At 45.9% G+C, this 17,031-nt stretch overlaps 1 protein-coding gene and 1 non-coding gene across 3 annotated transcripts in view; both read right to left on the bottom strand.

Moving 5' to 3' along the window:
• STK32B (serine/threonine kinase 32B) overlaps positions 1-10,402 on the bottom strand; it is a 361,645-nt gene extending 351,243 nt beyond the window's left edge. For both annotated transcript variants that reach the window (XM_060087315.1, XM_060087392.1), the window contains exon 1: positions 10,351-10,402. In XM_060087315.1, the coding sequence (XP_059943298.1) occupies positions 10,351-10,402 (52 nt within the window). The remainder of the gene's footprint in view (positions 1-10,350) is intronic.
• On the bottom strand, positions 8,521-8,593 carry TRNAE-CUC (transfer RNA glutamic acid (anticodon CUC)). Its single transcript has one exon. It is a non-coding gene; the product is annotated as a tRNA-Glu (tRNA).
• Positions 10,403-17,031: the final 6,629 nt, after the last annotated feature.

Below are 17,031 nucleotides of genomic sequence, written 5' to 3'. Positions count from 1 at the left end.
TGAGGAGAAAGACAATGTCAGAAGTGATATTAGAAGACAAAATAAGAATCCCACAAAAATAACAATACCACTCAAGCACAGATACAAGAAGCAAGAGCCACAGGAGGTAATGGCCAGAATGCCAGACCTATGCAAACCGTAATTAAATTTCTGATTTAATTTCTGATTTAAATTTTATAGCAAAATATAAAATTCTTAAAAGCAGCAAGACAAAACATGTCAGCTGAAAAGGAGCAAAAACTAGTACTGACAGTCGTCTTTTAATCAGAAACAATAAAAACCACAAGACAAGAGAATCATATCTTCAAAATGCTGCAGGAAAAAGCTGCCGATACAGATTTGATATCCAGAAAAATAATAATTCATAAACAAAGTTTAAATGCAGACATTTTCAGACAAATAAAAAGTGAGATTTGTCACCAGAAGTCATACACTAAAGAAAATATTTCAGGCAAAATGAAGATAATTCCAATGGAAACTTCCAAGTGAAGGAAGAAATAATGAGCAGAATATGTGGGTAAATATAATCAATGATCAAAGATTCTATCTCAAAAACCTAGAAAAAGAACTGTAAGTTAAACCAAAATGTACGTAAGAGAAAATTAAAATGAGAACATAAACCAGTAACTCATAGCAAACAAATAATAATTAAGAAAGCCAAGGGTATTTTTAAATCTAAAAAACTGATAAACCCAAGCAAGACCAATCAAAAAATAAATTAAGGAGGGAGAAAACACAAATTACCAAAATCAGAATTAAAAAAGAAGATATCATTACAGACCCTACAAACACTGAAAAGATTAAGAAGATATTATGAACATTTGGCCCATACATGTGAAACTTAGAAATAATAACAATCCTAAACAAACTCTTACAGAGAATTGCAAGAAAAGGTATACTTCCAAATTCTTTTAATGAGGCCAAAATAACCTTGATACAAAAAACTAATAAAGACGGGCTTCCCTGGTGGCACAGTGGTTAAGAATCCGCCTGCCAACGCATGGGACACGGGTTCAAGCCCTGGTCCGGGAAGATCCCACATGCCGCGGAGCAACTAAGCCCGTGAGCCACAACTACTGAGCCCGCGTACCTAGAGCCCGTGCTCCTCAACAAGAGAAGTCACCACGATGAGACGCCCGTGCACCGCAACAAAGAGTAGCCCCTGCTCACCACAACTAGAGAAAGCCTGCGTGCAGCAACAAAGACACAACACAACCAAAAATAAATAAAATAAATAAATTTATTTTTTAAAAAACTAATAAAGACATTAAGGGGGTGGGGGAGGGAAGTACTGGGAGTTTGGGATTAGCAGATGCAAACTATTATATATAGAATGGATAAACAACAAGGTCCTATTGTAGAGCACAGGGAACTATATTCAATATCCGGTGATAAGCAATAATGTAAAAGAATATGAAAAAGAATAAATATATATAACTGAGTCACTTTGCCATACAGCAGAAATTAACACATTGTAAATCAACTATACTTCAATAAAATTTTTTTAAAAGACATTAAAAGTGTGCTCTTTCTTGCTCTTCTCTGGAAGAGTTTGCGGAAGATTATCATTATTATTATTTCTACCATTTGGAAGAATTCACCTATGAAGACATCTGGGACTAGACTTCCCTTTACAAGAAAATTTTTACTACAGGTTCAATTCCTTAATAGATATAGAATTATTCTAATATTTAAATTCTCCTTGTATTATTTTTGCTGAGTTGTGTTTTCCAAAGTAGTTATTTTATCCAAATTTCAAATGTATTGGCATACTGTTCATAATATCCTCTTATGAAAAATTTATAAACAAAATATTACCAAATCAAATCTAATAATATATCACATCATGAGAAAGTGGGTTTTATGCCAAGAATGAAAGGTTGATTTATTATTTAAGAATACTCTAAAAATTTGATTCTTCACCTAGTCAGATAAAGAAAAAGGAGAAAAACCACATATTATCTCAACAGATGGAGAAGAAGCATTTACTTAAATTCAACCCTCACTGATAATAAAACCTCCCAGCAAATCAGGATAGAAGGAAAATAACATGATAAAGAGTATCTACAATAACAATACAGCTAACATAATAATTAACTGTAAAATAGTGAATGCTCTCTGCCTGAGGGAGAGCTGGTTTTGGTAAGTGTGCCAGTCAGGACAGGCTGTGTTATGCTACAGTAACAAGCAGCCCCAAATCTCAGTGCCTTCAAAAAGCAGAAGTGTCTGTCTCACTGATGCCATGTCCCAGGTCAGGTGGGCTGGTAGTCAGTGCGGCCTCCGTGCCACGTTGCACTCACTCTGGGAGCCAGGCTGAAGTAAATTCCACCATCCAGAACATTGTGGTTGCCCAGAGCTAGAGACATACCTAGTTCGTAAATACTTTTTCCAAGATGTGACGCACATTGCCTCTGCTCACATTGACCAAAGCGAGTCACGTGTTCCCACAGAACTGCAACGGGACAAGGAAGGGCAATTCTTTGCATGGAAATAAACAGGGACGGGATACGGGTGAACAGTGGTAAAGCCCCACATTGAGAGAATGGGGCCTATTTGTATTACTGACTTCACAGATGGAAAGAGGAACCAGAGGCCAGACTCCTCAGTGATTAAGGACACTCCAAGAAGGTCAGAAAAACCAAGGGCTGAAAGGAGTTAGACTGCAGCATCAGTAACAATATCGGTCTTCACTTTTTCCTTGGTTGGCTCTGGCTAATAAGCCTGATTTTCTCTTCTTGGTAGTTCTGGTGCACAATTCTCCCCTGGTATCCTAAACTGTTTGTCCCCATTGTTGTCTGCAGGAGAATATCCGTTTAGGATGTCAGGACTCTCACTGCTCTTTGTAGAACAGTTTTTCCATCTCTGTCTGTAATAGCTCAGAGCCCAGATTTTAGATAACTGAGTATTGCTAAGAATATTTTGTTCCTACCAATTCTCTCAGGAGAATGCCTAAGCTCAGTGCTAGCTTATGCTGATTGATCCTTCTAAAATACCGGTCCTTCTTCTCTCAAGGCATTTAAACCCTTCCCTCAAGACTCATCATAAATCCTGTCGCCATCCTAACACCCTATCCACTCCAGCTCATATCGTGAGAGCCATCTCCCCTCTCCACCCTTTTGCTGTCCCATAAAAGAGGGATTTTTGTCTTACCCAGAAAGCACTAGGGGAAAGATCTGCCTTCTCTCTCCATGGGAAGAGAAGTGATAGCCCAGATCATGACATACAAGAGTCTGATATCCATTGATCATTACACGTTGCCATTTTTTGGAAATTTCTTGGGTTTCTCTGTGACTGGGAACCACGGTCCCAGAGCCCACCTTACAGACTCAATTCTCTGCCCAAGCAAGTCTCAAGCTTGAAATTAAGGGACAAGAATAGAAAGGCCATTCTGGACTCAAATCCAAGTCAGTTCTCCAAACCAACTTTATTAATAATACACCTGAAATTTCTTCGTTTGTTTCTCAACAGCTTCTGAACTCAGAAGAATAGAAGAAATTGGCCCCCAATAAGTTATTACTTTCATCTCTCATTCAACAAAGAGCTGCCATAGGCCTTCACTGGCCCCATTCTAGGCCTTGCAGATACCAACATGAAAAGGAAAGAATTGCTGCTCTTCAGGAAGTCACAGTCTAGTGCAGAAGTGGATATGCAACAAAATAAACAAGGAATGTTCCATGTTTCAAGGAACACAAAAATAATAGTCACTGGAGTAGATGCTTCTGTTTGTTTTTACCTGCCTGACCCAGGGTCCACTTCTCTTCTTCTGTTGATACGCCAATATTCCTTGAGAATATTCTTCACATATCTTCTTTGTCCCAATGCCTCAAGGGGAACCAATGCCACCCCCTGAATCCAAGGGTGGGCATGAGATCCAGCCCGGCCAGTTAGAGCCTCAGACTCCCTGGTCACAGACATTGGTGCAGGAATGGCCCAAGACCTCATGAGAACCCATCGGAACTAATCCTGGGATGTTCTCTGCAACGATGGTGAAAAAGATACTCCCTTTTGCACACTTGGAGTTGTGAGGCTGTGAGCCTGGGGGTGGTAAGGGCCTCATGAGGAGAGAGCCTGCTTGGAGACACACAGAGGAGAGAATCCAAGGAGGAAGATTTCTCATGATAGTATTCAGGAACTTGGTTCCAGCCACAGCTGATGAGACTTACACCTCCATTCATTCATTTATTGATTTGTCCATCAAAAATTTATTGAGCATCTATTATGTTCCAGGTGTTTTAGGGCTTGGGGACACAGCAGTGAATCAATCACACCACATCCCTACTTTAAGGAGCTTGTAACTACTTAGGAGGAGACCAATGCACAAAAAATGATGCCCATGTTAACAGGATCACTCTGGCTGCTGCATGGAGGTGCCACTGAAGAGGGGAAGGGTAAAAGTAAGCAGACCAGTTAAGGAAGTTATTGTAACAACCTAAGCAAGAGAGGTGATGCTGGCTTGGACCAGAATGGAAGTGATGAGAAGTGGCCAGAGCCAATTAATTCCCTTCAAAGGAACTCATGTTGCTTTTCTGTCACTTGCAGCTGAAGGAGGTTGGCATGCTCTATTCCATCTACTTTCAGGTGCCACCCACATTAAATGCACTATTACTTTATGTGCCACCAAGAAGAAATGCTGCCAATTAATCTACGATGTGATTCTTTCACATCCCTTAAAAGAGTTCCTTTAGACCTTTCATATATCATGTTAGTACGAACAACTGTGACCATGTACAAACAATAAAATTACATCACAAGTACCACCATGACCAGCAGTGATCATAAAGCACATCCCAATTTCAGAAATGTTAAAACATGGGAAAGTATGTGCGTTATAGTCAATGAAATCCATTAGTGTGTATACTTATGTCTGACTTTATAGAGATGATTAATACATGGTTTATCCTTATGAAGTCCATATTTATTTTCTAGGAGGGCTGAAAGGCATAAATGCATCCTACAATTCACTTCTACTTAACCATCTCAGATTGATTTATGGTAATTTTCTTCATCCCCCATGTACAAGACAAATCAAAATGAACTTTCAAATGAGGTGTAGATCTTAAAATCTAAGCTTTACATTCTAGACTCCTGCATTAGACACACACATGCCTGATACACATATGGACACCAAGCCCATAAGCCCACATCCCTTACATGGCCTCTCTCCAGCCTCTACTTCTGTACGTACTTTATATATAAAGAATAAAGTGCATTCAAAGCAACTCCAAACTTTCTCAGAATATGTTTGGTTTCCACCTTTTGCACAAGCCACAACTGGTACAAGGATGAAAAGGCAATGTATAACATAAGTGAGCTTGCCCCAAGTTCTAAAAAAGTTGAGACAAAGTTGGAAGTGAACCCTGCCCCATTAATAGATTTCAACCACTTTGTGAATCACAATGACAGGGACACCCCAGGTTCAAAAGACTGTCTCCAAGTGAAGCATGATTGCAACTTCAGGGAGTGATTTTTTAAATTGCCTTTGTTATCTGACTGTGTTAGTCAGATAACAAAGGCAATTTTGTTGTATATTTGTTGTATATTTATGTTAACCAAGAAGATGCTTTCATGTTCTACGCTGCATGTGAAGTTACCTGGCCCAACAATAATACAGAAGTTACATTTCTTTTTAAATGTCCCTTTAACTCCTAACAATCTAAAATGAGAATACCCAGAGCTGTTTACAAGGTTGTGAAACTGATATCCTCAAATGTGGGTACAGGCCATAAATTGATACAACATTGATATTTAAAAAAAAAAACCTTTTGGAAACATAATTTAAGAACATGTTTCTGGAGTCCTAGAAGTTATTCAATCCTTTCGATCCAATAATCTCACTCATTGCACCTCATTTTAAGGAATTCACTTAAAAGAAGAAAAATGCTTTACGTATAAAATTTTCAGGCAACTTACTTATAAAAATGAAACACTGAAAACAGCCTGCATGTCTAACAACAAGAAAACATTTAAGTTACAATAGTTCCATCAGATGGAATATTATAGTCCATTAAAATGTTAATTTTGAAGACATTATAGCAACATAAACTACTTCAAACATGATGCTAAGAGAAAAAGCAGAAATCATTTTGTGTGGCAAGTGTGCCCTTATGTAAAAATGTCTAGACACAGATTAGGACAGTAAAGGAAAAAAAACTTAAAAACAATTTTGACCCGAATTTGGAAAGGGAGATGATTTTGCTTTCATTCCCAGAATTTGCATTATAATATGACAGCTCAACAAAATGTTTTTTGAAGATGGTAGCTGATTATTGTAAATGATCAAGTGCCGTCAGGATGCACTGTTACTATCTTCCTATAGACGTTTGCATAAAGAGACCTCTATCAGGGCCTCCCTGGTGGCGCAGTGGTTGAGAGTCCGCCTGCCGATGCAGGGGATACGGGTTCGTGCCCCGGTCTGGGAGGATCCCATATGCCGCGGAGCGGCTGGGCCCGTGAGCCATGGCCGCTGGGCCTGCGCATCCGGAGCCTGTGCTCCGCAACGGGAGAGGCCACAACAGTGAGAGGCCCGCATACCACAAAAAAAAAAAAAAAAAAAAAAAAAAAAAAAAAAAGAGACCTCTATCAGAGCCCGATCTGTGTGCTAGTCTCATTCTGCGCCGGTCCTACATATCTCTAAGGGATGAATTTTCCTGTAGGTCCTCAGGGGTGGCACAGTAAACAGTGTTAGGTACCAGACTCTGGAGTTAAACAGCCCTGGGGGTTTAACTCATGAGTCCGAGCTCATCCATACACAGGCCATGGGACCCTGGGCAGTTTTCCGGAGGTCCTCTGTAAACTCTCTAGTAAAATGCAGATTCTGAGACCTCCCTGGCTGAGTTGTGATAAGGATTCCCAATTAGGTATGAAAAGGAGTCCACACAATGCATCACTAAGTTACAGTTTTTAATATTATCTGGATGCAAGTTAAATGTTTGCCATCAGAATGTAGACAGTTATGGTACAATTACACAATGGCAAATTTTCAGCTATAGTTTAGCTTTAAATTATTTACAAATCAGATTCGTTCTGGTTGTGTAGGTATCTGCATCTTCAACCACTCAGCAACTCTGGTTTGGGAGAGCATGTTCGGTCACCGGACCATGTCACTGCCCTGCTTAAAATCCTTCCGTGACTACATATGTCCATAAGGTCAATTCCAAATACATGGCCACTGGGCCCTTTAAGGCCAGACCAGCACTCAGGGTTCATCTCCTGTAGCTTCCAGCCTCACACACCACATTGCAGGAGTACTAAAGTCCCCACAATCTCCCCAAAGAGCCATGTTTATTCTTTACCATCTGTCTTTGCACATTCTGTTCCCTCCCTCTGAAACACCCTTCCCCTATCTACCAACTTCTCCTTCCTGGGAACTTCTACCATTTCTGCAAGACTCAGTCTAAGAGGAAGTCTTCTCTGACCCCTCCTCTCTGCCCCAGGGTTAGGGCACCTCCTGTAGGATACCACAGTCCCCTGAGCTCTTTTACATTGTCCTGGCTGTTTATCTGCTCTGTGAGCTCCCTGAGGGTTAGAACGTTGCCTTCATCTTCTCCATATTCCTGCTGCCCAGCACAGGGGTGCATGCAGAAAAGATGACCAGTACATGCCTATGAAATAAGCGAACCAATTGGCGGCAAATAACAGTGTGTTACTTTCACAGGTATTGAGACATATGCTGGCAAAATCAAACAAGTTAATGTTTCACTGAGCTGGAAGCCAGCAAAATGAGGAGAGTCCTAACCTTGTATTTCAACCAGGCAGTTGACCTTGAGCCCGACCACTTTTGGAATGAGGAACAACAGCAGGAAAATCAAAAGGTTGGCTACGCCAGATATAACTGTTTTGCCAATAGATATTTAAAGCATATTTTCTGGGATAAAGGATAGAGACAGTTGTCGATATAAGGGAAGCAGATTTACTCTGCAAATAAAAGAGAAAGACACTAAAGAATTACCTAAAGCGTGACCTTTGACCCAGGCTACTACCACAAACCTCTAAAATTGGGAGTGATGCATAAGTTTGTGCTTTCTTCTGGGAAAGGAGTCCATGGTTTTCATCAAAGGATCCTGTTATGGGCCGAAATGTGTCCCCTCCAAACTTCAGATGCTGAAGCTCTAGCCTCCAACATAACTATGTTTGGAGAGAGGGCTTTTAAGGAGATAATTAGCATTCAGTGAGGTCATAAGGGTGAGGCCCTAACCCTGTGGGACAGGCGTTCTTATAAGAAGAGGAAGAGCCACCAGAGATCTCTCTCTATCTCCTTGAGCACACAGGTCATGTGAGGACCGAAGGAGAAGGAGGCTGTCTGCAAGCCAGGGAGAGAGCCCTCACCAGAAACCAACCCTGAAGGCCCCTTGATCTTGGACTTCCAGCCTCCATAACAGTGAGAAAATAAATTTCTGTTGTTTAAGCCACCACCAACAACAAATTCTTTTGTTTAAGCATCTGGGGTATCTTGTGAATGCTTTCTTTTTTTTTTTTTTTTTTTTTTTTTGTGGCCATGTCACGCAGCTTATGGGAGTTTAGTTCCCTGACCAGGGATCGAACCCAGGCCCTCGGCAGTGAGGGTGCAGAGTCCTAACCACTGGACCACCAGGGAGTTCCACATCTGGGGTATCTTGTTATAGCAGCCTGAGCAGACTAATATAGGTCCATTCCCCCAAACAGACAGGAAACCTTTGACTGATTGAGAACAGAAAGTTTTTGGCCCAAGTCATCCTCTCCATCTGTCAATGAGTGTATCTTCTCAGAGGGTCTGAGCACCCCTGAATGTAACCTCACAGGACAGAAGTTCTCCCAAAGGGACAGGCCTGCCCCACATCCCCCCCAAGCAGGATGTGTCCCTAGCAGAGCACATAATTTAAATATTGATTTAAGTGTCAAGATCACTTTGGCTTTCATAGAGCAATTCAGGGTCATTATGAACTTGACTGGGGAAGAGTTCAGCTACATGGTGTCCAAATGCTTCCTGGGATACACAAGAGCCTCCCCCACTCACCTGGCTACCTCTTGTCTGTCCACTCCTGGCTCCCTATCTACCTGTGCTCCAGACTAAACAACCAGGAAGGGCTTAGCCTTCCTTGGGTCTCCAAGCCCCTGCACTGGTCCCACTCACTGCCCTTATCACCATGGATGGTACTCAGTGCCACTAGACTAGGGACTCCTTTAAGAAAGGACCAAATGGGCCTGACTCAATTACATTGACTGTATTCACGTATTCTTTTCAGAGGGACTGCCAGGGTGAGCGTTTGACTACCACCCACAGCCTTGGTAGGTTTAGAGATCATGACTGATGCCCTCAAGCCTATTCCTGGGCACAAGAAGCACTGCCTCCAGGGCAGACTGTCCAGCCTCAAAGCTAGCTCTGACTAGGACACATCTCTTTCTTCAACTGTAAAATGGAACAACAAAAGTACCCACTTCATACGGTTGCCATGAGGCCTGAGTGAGCACATGTAAAGCCCTAGAACACTGGCTGGCACATGGACTATGCTCAGTAGACCTGGCTCTCATTTGGGGGCACAGTGGAGACTGGAGAAACCAGTGCAATAGGAAACCGAGCTTTTAGAGGCAAAGTTAACACATAAACAACACTGTGCAGAGCTCTGTAACTTATTATATTTACAAGGCACTTCTCACATGAATTACCAGTGGTTAAGCTTCAAATGACCCCCTAAGTTAGTAAGCGGTTATCGTAAGTCTCTTCTCCTAGGTGAAACAAAGGTTTCAGAGAGGTTAAGGAAGTTGCCCACAGACACACAGCGCTGGAAAAGGGTTTCTGCTATTCCAAATACGAAGCTCTACCGATCTGAGCCACAAGAACCCAGTTCTGGAGTTTAGATGAGGTTGGACAGCCTACACCACTCCTCCACCTGGGAGGCTGCCAACAGCGGGACGCCTTCCGCCCAGACACAGAGTTGAATCAAGAAAAGTTTCCCTAAGCTGTCCTGGGCGAATGAGGAGGGCAGCCTGGAACCTGCCCGTGCACAAGACCAAATGCGTAGTACACACACACACACACAACGCCTCCTTCAGCCTCGGGCTCTAAAGGAGACCTCGGCTTCCCCGGAGCCCAAACAACATCCAGACTCGCCTCCGAAGTCAACTCATCCCTCCTGCTCCCCCAAGTGAAGCCTTCGGGTTCACTCTCCTCTCGGAATCCCCCGCCCGGGCTCGCGCTCGGCACCGTCCCGGCCCCTAAGGGGCACCGACGCGAGGAGTTGTTGCCTCTGTAGTAGCCCCTAGCCCGGCACGGGCCGGGCAGACAGCCGACGCTCAGCCAAGGGTGCTGGAAGGAGGGATACCCGGCCGATGCCCGAGGGGGCAGCGCGGGGCAGGCGCCCCTCGCCCTCTTACCTTCCTCATTCTCGTCAAACACCGGGGGCTTGTGGGAGTGGTTCCCGCCCATATTCCGCCGCGGCGGCTGCCGCAGCTGCCGCTACTACATGCCCGGCCGCCGTGGTGCGGGTGCGGAATGTGCTGCGAGCGCCCAGCCCAGGCTGCAGCCGCGCGCCGAGCCGGAGGGGGCCGAGCGCCGCTCTGCGGCGGGAACCGCGCCCCCTCCTCCCGGGCGTCCCCCTGGCGGCGCTCTCCCGCCTCGCCCGCCGCTCCCTGGCCACGCTAGCTCTTCTGCCGCGCCCCTCGCTCGCGCCCGCCCTGGAACGCTGGAGCTCGCGGCGCGGGGGCCACCGAGGCGCGCTCCACGCGGGAGACCGGAGGCGGCGCGGGAAGAGGAGGAGGAGCAGGAGGGGAAGGAGGGAATGGGCGGGGGCTGCGCAGAGGGGGCGAGCGGGCGAGCGCAGCTTCGGGGGCTGCCTGGAGGAGAGGGCGCGGGCCGCCGCCTCCCCGCTGCACCCACCGGAGCTGAGCGCAGCGTAGGCCCGGAGGAGTCGGGGCGCTCCCTCCAGGCAGTAAGCGAGTCGTGAGCATCTACTGTGTGCCGGGCCTCAGTCAAGGGCTTTATAAACACAATCCCATGTCACCTCTCAACAACCCAATGGTTAGAAAAAGCGTTGTTGTCCATTTTCGAGTCAGGTAGGGTTCAGGGGTAAAGGAGCTCTTCGGTCAGTAGTTAGTCGGTCCTGGCTACGAAGGGAGGCCCCCGGACGCCCTATTGGCCTTATTTGTCCACTCGGACTGAGACCCGGGCAGTGGTGTGTCTGCCAGTTCTGCAACACGCTCTTCCTTCTTAATGTTTTTCTAAATGTTTAATGAGTGAAAGTAGAGTTACCCTTTTGGACTCAGTCTAACCCCTTCATTCTCCAGTGGAAACTGAGTCCCCCAAAGGGGCGTGGTTTGCCCCAAATCATTCTCCCTAGGAGTGGCTCTGCGTGGGCCTCGGGAGTCCCCTGAAATTGAACTAAGGGCGGTTCGCATCTGGGACGGTGGGGTCCTGGCGGCGGGAGCTGGGGAGCCCAGACTGGGCACGGGGATGCTAATGACAGGGATACGATGGGTGTGCCCCAAAGCTCTCGTGGGGCGAGCGCGGACTCTCAGAGGGCGCTCCCTGAGGGACGCGCAGGTTACCCGCGCGGTGCAGTCCTGCCCGCCCAGGTGCCTGGTAGCCAGGAATCTCTGGCCACATCCTGCCATCTGCTGGGCGCCTTAAGTTACCGTCTGTGCTTTGGTGGAAAGCAGTGGTTCTTTTTATCTCCCTATCCTGTCTCCCCCACCCCCAAGCTGTCTCTGTCTCTTTGTCTGTCTCTTTCTGTGGGGGAGGAGGGAACGGAGGGAGTGTTTCTCTGTCTAACACAGCAAGAAAACTCCGAGAGACAACGGGCAGAGGTCGAGCAGACGGAGCCAGCCCCATCCAGCTAAAGTTTCAGGATTGGCCTAAACTGCTAGGCCTCAGGGATCAGACAAGCATCATTTACAGAACTGGTTCTACCACTTACAAGCTGTATGTGCCCCCACCTTCCAGCTCTCATCTGTGAAATGGGGAGGTTGATATTAACTCCCCAGCGTTGCTATGAGAATTATATCAGATAATATTTATAAAAGCAGGTAACAGGGCCTGGCATGTAACAAATGATCAATAACTATTTCTTGCTTTTCATTCTGCCCGCAAGCATTGACTGAGTGGCCAGTCTACACCAGGCAATGTACTTAACCAAGATAAAGGAGGTACAGCCCCTAGACCAAGAGGCAGGAGGAGGGATTGTAACAGGCGTGAGTGCTGGGCCCTGTTCTTCCCAGATTTCATTCCACTTTGCCACTCTCTAGCAAGCTAACTTGGGTAAATTACTTAACCTCTACTGGCCTCAGTTTGTTCATCTGCAAAATGGGGATGATAATAGTATTTTCCCCCCTCCTTGGGTTGTTATGCAGAATAAATGAATTGATGTTGATGTCTGGAACGTAATAAGCACAACACAGGTGTTAGTTATTATCCTCAGTAATTAGCTATGGTGTAAACTGGACTGTTGGCTCACAATTTTTTCTTCTCTCCCTGTCCTTGATACTGCTCACTGGAATGAGGGGGCATTTCCTACTTTCCTACCACTGAGGTGGAGCGTGCCATAGGACTTACTTTGGCCAGTGGTCTATGGGAGGAAGTGACAGTGTGCCAGTTCTGAGTGACAGCCTTAAGATGTTGCATGTTTCAGCTCTCTTGTCCTTTTGCCATCCACCACAAGAAGATCTGGCCCTGGGTAGCCTCTGTTCCCAGAATGAGAGACCCAAGGTGTACACCTGAACCCCACGTGTATCCTGAAGCAGAACTACAAGCTCACAAGCAAGAAAAATATGTTCTTGTAAGCCAGTGAGATTTGTTGGTGGGGGGGGGGGGTTGCTGAGGGGGTGGTTGTTCCACAGCATTATCACAGAAAGAACTGACAGGGCTTCCCTGGTGGCGCAGTGGTTGAGAGTCCACCTGTCGATGCAGGGGATACAGGTTCGTGCCCGGGTCCGGGAAGATCCCACATGCCATGGAGTGGCTGGGCCCGTGAGCCATGGCCGCTGAGCCTGCGCGTCTGCAGCCTGTGCTCCACAACGGGAGAGGCCACAACAGTGAGAGGCCTGTGTACTGCAAAAAAAAAAAAAAAAAAAAAAGAAAGAAAGAACCGACAAATACATATATTCAGTGAATAGTCATGCATGCAAAATCTCTAACTGATTTGTACTGTGTGGAAGGGATCCCAGGAGGCTACAGGAACACAGGAGGCACCTGTCCCAGCCCCGAGAGTCAGGGCAGGCGCAGGGTCCCCCAGAAAGGAGTCACGAGTGTTTGTTCCTTCACTTCCTCCTTTGTTGAACAAGCATTTTCTGAACACTTGCTGTGGGCCAGGCCCTGGGCTGGGTGCTGGAGGCAGACCCAGCAATGAGTAAGACAGGGTCTGCTTCCATGAAGCTGAAGTTTAAAAGGCTGGTGAAGGACAAGGGCAACACTCACAGAGCGGGTCATACTCTGATTAGCGGGAGGGGGATAAGCACAGGCTGTGAAGGCAGAGGGGAGGCCCCTGAATGGTTACCGAGTCCAAGTTCATACCACTCACCCCAGGACAGGCCAATAGAGAGACAGCTGTTGGGCAAGGACTGAGATGATGGTGGACTAGTGTCCTGAAAAACCATCTTCCCCAAGTTAGAATTCAGGCTTCTTTTATACTAAAAGGAGAGAGAGTGTATTTGGTTGTTGGAAACTTCTTGATGTCAGAATTCGTTGTTCTTGCAGTTGTCCACTAGGTCAGGTCATGATGTTCCTATAACCTTCAACAAGGCAAATGTTATTCTCTGTTCTGCAACCTTTTATCTCTATATGAATGGAAAAGTGTTATACCTCTAAAATTCAGGGCCTTGAGAATGGGCAATCCTGTATATTCCAGGCCAGAGGCTACAAAAGCAATAGAATAAAAAAGTTAAAGTAAAAGAAACAGATCCAATATGGAGTCAGATTTGTTCTTCCCTATTACAGAACCACACTCAAAGAAGCTGACAGGAGGGTGATGGCACATTAGCTGAGACCAGAAGGGCAAGGAAGAATCAGCCAGGTGGGAGAAGAGAGGGGCAACCAGGCAAAGTCCGGAGGCCAAGCGAGAAGGGCCTCGGCTGTTCCAGGTCGCTGGAGTGCAGTGACTGAGTGCAGGGGTGATCAGGATAGCAGCTGCAGCGTACTGTATGGAGCACTCTCTGCGTGTCAGCTCCACGCCAGCACTTTGCAGGAAGTGTGGCTCTCCAGGCAACCCCTTCCCTGACCCTCTACCCATTTATAGATATTGTGTCAGGCCTGTTATTTCAAGTACTTTTCATAGATCACCCCTTTTAGTCCTCACAACAAACCTGGCAGGTGGACGTGACTATCATCCCTGTACTAATAGAGACAAAAGCACAGAGAGGTTAAGCCAAGGCCAAATGGTTGCAAAGTGGTAGAGATTTAGATCCACAAATTAAACATATATATCAGATCTGAAAGAAAGGAAGTAGGGAATAGTGGCTGTTTCTGGAGTTGTGAAATTCAGATCATTTTTATTTTCTTTTTAAAATTTTGTATTATTTTAATAATCAGTAAAAACAATGAGCAATATTTTCATTTTGAAAAAAATCTGTGGACACTAACTCACACCTGATTTTTGTAAGGCATGGTTCATCACTACGTTACTGTGTGACATGAGGGGGTGCTAGGAAGATCCCCATTTAGCAGATGGAGAAAAAGAGTCTCAGAGGGTCAAATGGCTTGTCCTTAATGCCACAGTTATTGTATTATAGTTTCCTATGGCTTCTGTAACAAGTTATCACAAACTTGGTTTAAAGCATCAGAAATATATTTTCTCACTGTTCTGGAGGGCAGAAGTCCAAAATGAAGGTGTCTGCAGGGTGGGTTCCCTCTAGAAGCTCTGAGGGAGGGTCAGTTACAGGCCTCTTCCAGCTTCTGGTGGTTCCAGGCATTCCCTGCCTTAGGGCTGCAGAACCCCATCCCTGCTACTATCTTCACATGACCTTCTGTCTCCATGTCACCTCCTCCTCTGTCTCTTATAAATTGGATTTAGGACCCACCTAGATAATCCAGGATGTTTTCATCTCAAGATCCCGAAACACCAGCAAAGACTCTTTTTCCAAATAAGATCACATTCACAGTTCCCGGCGGGGGTTAGAACTTGGATGTATCTCATTGGGGGCCACCATGCAACCACCACAGCTACTCAGCAGCAAGGCTAGAACTTGGGTGTATCTCATCGGGGGCTACCATGCAACCACCACAGTTACTCAGCAGCAAGGCTGTCTCCCTACAGGCATGCGTGGACCCACACCACATGGCCTTGCTTCCACATTCTACCCTCTCTCCTATTATCCGTGAGCCTCAAGGGCAGCCAGGTCTGTATACAGGGATCTTTGTGCCCCCGAGGTCTTGTTCAGTACCTGATACAGAAATGATGCTCACAAATATTCACTGACAAAATGATGACTGAGGATGGTTTCAGGTGTGTAGAAATGCAGGTTTTGCTGGGAAACATGAAAGGAACACCAACTCCGTCGCCACCAATCAGGCGTCTGGACTTTTAAGCGGGATGGTCAGGGAAGCCTCACTGGGCAGATACCAGAGGAAAATCCAGAAGGCAGGGAGGGAGCTGGCCACATGGATACCTGGGGTGAAAACATTACAGGCAGAGGGGGAAGCCAGTACAACAAGGATGACTAGGAGATTTTGGCTTGAACAATCGGAAGGAAAAAGTTGACATTGACCAAGTTGGGGAAAACTGTGGGCAGGATAGGATCTGTGCCTTTGTGGGGCAGGGAGCTGAGTGGCAGCAGGAGATGGAAGGGCAAGTGGGGAGATCTGGAGTCCTGTTTGGGACATGTTTCCTGTGGCTGCTTACCGGCCTCTAGACAGGTATGTCTGGGGATTAGCGGAGAAAGTGAGACTGGAAATGTAAATTTGGGAATCCTGAGCTTATAAATGACATTTCAAGCCCTGAGATTGGAGGAGATCATCTTGGAGACACCAAGGAAGAAGGAGATGCCAGATGTCAAACCCCAGGGCCTCTAATAAAAACAGGCTGGGGAGATGTAGAGGCAGTAACCAACATATAAGAGGAAACCCAAAGTCTGGGATGCTCTGGGAGCTACGTGGGGGAAGGGTTCACAAGAAGTGAACCCGATAAAAATCTGGTTAGAAATAATGTCCAAACTGCTTCTGGCAAATGGCTTCCTCACTATCATTTAGTGCTTTAGTTAACATGCCCTGAGCTTGTATTTTGTGTCAGACGCTGGGGTAGGAGCACTAAGGAGACCAGTAAGTAAAAATGCATCCCACCACCTTGTATGAGAAGATGCTGCCCAAGGTATCCTGGGGGCCCAGCAGAGGCTTTATGATTGTTCTCTGTGGCTCGTCATCTATAAAGTCATCATTTGTTCCAAGGATTATGTGACACATATAGCTCTAGATTTATGAGAGATGGAAGTGACTCCATATGCATAATTAAGTCTAATACATGGAATATATGCTTAAAAGCTAAGTACAAGTTTATGTTTTCATTCCTCATAGAGCACTCAGTTCTTAACTCTTCCTACTTACAGCTCCATAAAGTACTCTTTACAGAAAAAGATTTTTCAGGTGCTGTTGGGAAAGACTGAGACAGAGGAGACTCCAATGGACATTTGTAGTCAGAAGCCCACTGCCAAAAGAAGACAGGTGAGAACTAACTCCATTCTCCTACTGGTGTCTGGGTGAGGGCTTCTTTTGTCAAGGAGACAGAGTCACGCATTTCATCTAACCCCCGCCCAACCAAGACTCAGTTTCAACCAGGCAGGTCTCCAGGTATGGAAAGGGGGGATGGATGACAAGGTGGTACCCTCCATCTCCCGCTCTGCTCTCCCTAGCAGACAGCTGAGACTGGAAGCCTCCAGAAACCCTCGTCATGACTCTTCATGGCTGCAGGAATCGGTCACGTCCTCCTGACACAATTTGGCTGAATTATTTTGACGTAAGTACCTTCCTCCTCTATCTCCTACACAATGTGGAGTGTCACCTAGTCCCCTGAATGAGAATGGCTAAACTTGGTATCGGCTGTGTTCAAGGCGAAGCCAGCTACAGGTCTTGCCCTC

This window comes from Mesoplodon densirostris, chromosome 1, assembly GCF_025265405.1.
Source record: "Mesoplodon densirostris isolate mMesDen1 chromosome 1, mMesDen1 primary haplotype, whole genome shotgun sequence".
NCBI classification, from domain to species: domain Eukaryota; kingdom Metazoa; phylum Chordata; class Mammalia; order Artiodactyla; family Ziphiidae; genus Mesoplodon; species Mesoplodon densirostris.
The sequence above is the reverse complement of the archived record's forward strand: the minus strand, read 5'-3'. Positions and strand labels throughout refer to the sequence as shown.